Below are 5,429 nucleotides of genomic sequence, written 5' to 3' on the forward strand. Positions count from 1 at the left end.
ACCTGCTTGGGATGGCAGCAGCCGGAGCGTGTCCCCTCCTGCCCTCCTGGCTGTGTCCCCTCCTGCCTGCCCTGCTGTGGCACCCGGAGCAGCAGGGAACCCGCAGACACATTCACAACTGTTCCCGATGGTCCCTTTGGAGCAGTGCTGGGACTCCTAGGAGTGATCTGGGCTGGAGCACAGCCCTGGAGAAGAGCAGGACCTGCTTGGGATGGCAGCAGCCGGAGCGTGTCCCCTCCTGCCCTCCTGGCTGTGTCCCCTCCTGCCTGCCCTGCTGTGGCACCCGGAGCAGCAGGGAACCCGCAGACACATTCACAACTGTTCCCGAGATTTCTCTCCTGTCCCCAGTTCAAAGGGCTCCTCTCCTGCCTCCAAGAATTCTGCAGCAAGTGCCGGCGCTTTCCACATCAAAGCGGGGCAGCCTCGCGTTGTCTGGGGGACGTGGGCTGTGGGCAAGTTAAAGAGGCATCGGGAGCTTCCAAATTCGCTTTAGCCGGGCAGTGCCTGTGTACTCAGCACTTGGAAAAGGTTAGATATTACAGTGATGGGTATTAAAGCAAACCCTCTGGGGATTGAAGGCTGGAGCCCATTTTGCTGAGATCTAGGAGAGCAACCTTCTCAGTGGCTTTTGGATTAATGATGAGACACCCTGGAAGTGCTGGGTTTTACACAGAAAGGGACAGTTTTGCACCTGGGGAGCCAGAAAGGAAGAAGCCAATCCTTTTCATTGTGGTATTTATTGCAAAATACAGTCCAAAAAATCTAACTCTTTAGGGATGTTTTCAAAATTATAGAGAGAAAACAGATTGTGCTAAGCAATAATACAACTTATTAATAAACAACATTAGGCATAAAGAATTCTGAATTCTTATCTGCTAATTTAAAAAAAAGTATAGGAAATGTAAACAGCTTAATTTCATCCAGTACAAGTACATGTCCATTTGGGGCAAGGGTTTTGGTACCAATATACAAAATATAAAAAGGAGAGAAGAAAAAAAAAAGGAGGAGGGGGAAGATGTGGAATCTGTAAACACTGACTTGAAACCTATCAAAGCCCTCGAAAGGCTGCAGTCGTCGTAAGACACACCATGAGGCTGCAAAACCCCCTCTCACATCAGAAAGTGCATAAAGTTTTCCTCTAGAAATGCTGCCGTGCATCAGCCGCGGGGCTGGGGCTGTCCCCGTTGTGGGGGACAGAGCCACCCTGGCTGGGACCCACTTTTGGCCACAGTGCCCATCCCCACCCCACTTGCCATGGAGCTGGAGCCCCACCGCTGGCCTTGGCTGACCCGCTGGATGTGGCCCAAGGGGTTGAGTCCACCAAAAAAGTGGAATTCTTCCCTCTGTCCAATACACAAATAAAGTGACTCCTGAAAAGAAAGAAGCTACTGGTAAATATTGAAGAAAAAACATGGAAGCAAGGACCGTGGTCCCTCAGCGCCTGCGCCTCGTGCTTCCGAATCTCACAGCATCCATCCTCCGGAGCCCCATCGCTTGGCACGATGCTCCGCTCAGCTTCACCGGACCTGGGGATGCTCCATCCCAACCCAGCTCCGCCGGAAGCCACCAAGCACAGGGACCCCAAAGTGTTCTCCTTGGGGGCCACGGCTACGCTCTATCTCTTATGTCCCTTGTTCCTCCGCTTGATGTGGTTGGGGGCGGCGGGGGGGGGCTCACCACCAGCTGCCGGCACTGCTCGCACCGCACTGTGCAGCACCAGTGGAACTTGCAGTTGCAGCTGGCCACCACCTCCGTCCTCCTCTCCTCCACCCGCAGACCACACTCGGTGCACAGCCGCCGGCAGCTCCTCTTCTCCCACTGCGAGAGGTTCTTGCCCGTCTGCAGGCACTCGCGACCCTCGGTGCCGTGGTGACCCAGGCTGGCGTTCCTCGTGCAATAGTCGGGAGAGTCCTCCAGGAAAACCAGCTCCGTGGCGTGGACGTGGTGGAAGGTCTCTGCCGTGGCCCCGCGGCTGTCGGCGCTGTTGCCGGCTCTCATCCGCCTCTTGTCCATCTCCAGCTTGTGGGCTTGGTCGTATTTGATCTTTAGGTAGTTGCCAATCTCGCGAAACTCAGCGAGCTGGAGCCAGCAGGTCTGGATGCTGCAGCTGCCCGACACCCCGTGGCACTTGCAGGCTCGCTTCATGGTGGCTTTCACAGCCTTGGTGGAAAAGGCGGAGAAATGAGGAGCAGCAGAGCATCACTATTCAATCCCCAAACCAGGCACCACAGCACTTCTCATTCAGGGGCAATGGGTCAGAAGAAATGGCTCGTGCTGGGCATGACTTCAGGTCCTTCTGAGACATGAACTGGTGCTCTTATTGCAGTTCCTGGAAAACATCTGTGTCCCTCTTTGCTAATTAAAAGGACACAGATAACGAGTGGACACAAACTAATGTCTGCAGCCCTGGCAGGAGCTGTTTCTCCAGGACAGAAGAAAGCACCTTTGTCGGGTCATGCCCTTCTCACGCCCCTCCAGTCTGCAGCTCACAACACCGACCCATCATCCCTCTCAGAGGTTTCATTCAAAACGTGTGAAACTGCTTCGGAATCATCCTCATGCCCAGCCTCTGCGCATCTCCTCCGGGCCAAGCACTTCACAGATATTATCTACCGATCTCCCTCTGGTATTTATAGGGTCCCAATCGCTGGTATCTAGGTGAGATTAAGCCTCGACACACCCTATGAGATAGCTATGTTAAGTGTTGCCGTCCTTGTTTTTACAGACAAGGAGGTTTGGTGAGATGCTGAGAGCCTCCGCCAGCCCAGGAGGGGAGCGGGGGGCGAGTCTGGCTCAGAACGGGGCCAGCTCACACCTGGCTGCCCCAGCCACATAGCTTGGAAATGCAGATTGCGAGCAAGTCAGCTGGGTCTTGCTGGGTTTTACAGACCAGACAAGCGCTAGGTGAGTACAAACCCTGCGTATTTCTGATTAAATGGTGCGTACTATCAGTCAGCTGCATCGCACACTGCTGCAGAAGCTGGAAGTGGGAATGGCTCAGGTCAGGTTTAGGGTCAGGTTCTGGCTGTACTTTTTTCCCCATGCAAATGCTACAGATTGTCTCAGAGGGCTGGAGAGGGGGACCTGAACAGCCTACCAGGCTCTTGGATTTATTTTCAATATAGACAACATTATTATTATTATTATTAATTTATTTGACTTACAATTCTCCCGGCTTCATTGTTGTGCAGGTTAATCAGCGCACGAGTATCGTGTCCCGTTTCCAAAGCATCCACAAAGAGCTTGGAAATCCTCTCCCCAAACTCCACGTTGTCACTGCAGCCTCCCCAGACCCAGCCTCGGCCACCTGCAAGACAGACGCACACTAAGAGCGGAGCCACCCCGTGGGGCCAAGTTCTGCCCTGGCATCTTGGGGGCTGTGCGTGGGGATGGAGGGATGTTGTCTTGGGGCAGCAGCTCACCGACGCGACCGTTCCTGGAGTCGTCGCAGCCGCAGCTCTCGAAGTCCCCCATGCTGCAGTTCCTGGTGAGGGTGTACATGACGCCGGCTGAGCTGATGGCATGCACAAAGGATGTTTCCCGGGTAGCTGGGGGAGAGGAGAAAAAAAAAAACCAACCTGTCAGATGCAAACACAGACATCAGTCTCGGTTTGTTGGGAATGAAGCTTTCCTGTGCTGCAAAGGTGCAAGAAGGAAAAAAAAAAAATAGTCCCAGTCTGTACAAAAGGTAAGGTGCTACAGACATTAAATGCTGGTGACTGGAGTCTCTTCAGGGTTCAGCATCACAGGTTGCAGCAATTTGGTGTAATACTGTGCAGGTGTCCATGTATGGGATGGAGTTTCTTGGCAGCAGCAGGATCTTCAGGCGATGCCCCATCCTGCCCTGGCCAAGGTCAGTTATCGCTCACTTCGCCAGGCACTCAGTTCCTCTGGTCCTTCCCTGCTCGGGGGGTATGTTCGTGCTTTGATCTTGCCTGCTGGGGAAAACCCTGATTGACCTGTTGCAGTCGGTGGGGTTGAACCTGTGCTAACAGCTGTCCGCACCCACACTCCTCATTTAATTTCTTTTTTGGCTTTCCTAACAGATTCAGATAGAGATGCTCCTGATTGATCTGTTGCAGTCGGTGGTTGAACCTGTGCTAACAGCTGTCCGCACCCACACTCCTCATTTAGTTTCTTTTTTGGCTTTCCTAACAGATTCAGATAGAGATGCTGCTCTGGGGAAAAAAAAAAATGAGATTTCTGCTTGGTGTAGTAGATGGTGTTGAAAGATATCCAGGGCTTGCTTATGAAGACAGCTTCTTAGTGCTTTTCTCCAGTTTCTCCCTTCATCTCTCCCACACTTCTCCCCATGGCAAGCTGGGGTGCCTCCAGCCCTGCGCTCCCGGGGATGCTGCACACAAAGTGACAGGAGCAAGGCCAGGGAGCAGCGCTGCGGGAAGGACCAAGCTCCAGCCTCGCACGGATAGAGACCCAGAGAGAGCCTGGGATTCTGAGAAAAAACCTTAGCGCTATTTATTATACCAGTGAATACAGAGAGAGGAAAAACAACTGTGATTTTTGGCACGCCAAAGCCCTTCTCCGTCCGTCGGTTTAATTACCAGCCCCAGCTCTCCCCAGAGCGCATCCCGGCTCCTTCCCAGAGGCATCCCGGGACGGGGATGCTGGTGCCGGCAGGTACGGGTGCACTCACCGCTGCGGAGCCGGTTGTGGGTGGAGAGCTGCAGGGCGCTCTCGGGGCAGTTCCAGCGCTCCCACCCAAACTGGAACTTGCACTCCTCCATCCCGCTGTGCGCCCCGGCTGCCACGCTGCTAGAGTACGTCAGGTAAGCCTGGCATGGGAAACAGCGGGGTTAAAATCCATCGTGTTTTATCATTTATCAGTGAAAACAGGTATAAATGGGTGGTGAGTCCTTTCCTTCATTACTCAGTAGGACTTGGAGCCGATACGCTCCAGGAAATGGGGTTCCTTGGAAAAGTCCTATTTCCCATTTGCAAACCAAAATTGCTCTACTTAAATTAACACAGTCTGTGTGTTAATTACCTTAGGTCCCGTCATCAGAAAGTTATTCACAGACCTGAAACAAAGAAAAGAAAATGAATCACACAGTTCACCGCAGGCTAAAGAGCATCCCTAAAAATGCCCTTTCCAATGAGCTGGACCCTACCATGCTGCTGCGTGGAGAACGGCGCCGTAGACCCCTGCGAGGGAGAGGATGAGGAGGGTGCTTCTCTTCATGGCTGTCCCAAGGAGTGGGGTTGGATCCCTCTCGCTGCTCCGCAGGTCCCTGCAGGGCCGCCTCCCTCTGCTCCTTCCCAAGGTGAGCTGTGGGGATGGAGCAAAGCTGCAGGAACCTCCAACCCTGATATTTATAAGGTGAAGTTGTGAATAGTCAAAACCCCCCATTCATTTGCTACCCAATGACTTAATGTGGTAAAAAAAAAAAAGCTCCCGCTCCAATGGGTGA

At 53.2% G+C, this 5,429-nt stretch overlaps 1 protein-coding gene across 1 annotated transcript; it reads right to left on the reverse strand.

Moving 5' to 3' along the window:
- Positions 1 to 1,677: 1,677 nt before the first annotated feature.
- On the reverse strand, positions 1,678 to 5,200 carry WNT8A (wingless-type MMTV integration site family, member 8A; the record flags this gene model as incomplete). Its single annotated transcript, XM_010075013.1, has 6 exons — positions 5,130 to 5,200; positions 5,006 to 5,039; positions 4,655 to 4,793; positions 3,423 to 3,548; positions 3,165 to 3,307; positions 1,678 to 2,160 (listed from the first exon to the last, which is right to left on the reverse strand). Coding segments are annotated over exons 1-6 (996 nt in total), but the record flags the coding sequence as incomplete, so codon positions are not given.
- Between the last annotated feature and the right edge of the window lie 229 nt (positions 5,201 to 5,429).

Source organism: Pterocles gutturalis, unplaced genomic scaffold, assembly GCF_000699245.1.
Source record: "Pterocles gutturalis isolate BGI_N339 unplaced genomic scaffold, ASM69924v1 scaffold2577, whole genome shotgun sequence".
Taxonomy (NCBI): Eukaryota; Metazoa; Chordata; class Aves; order Pterocliformes; family Pteroclidae; genus Pterocles; species Pterocles gutturalis.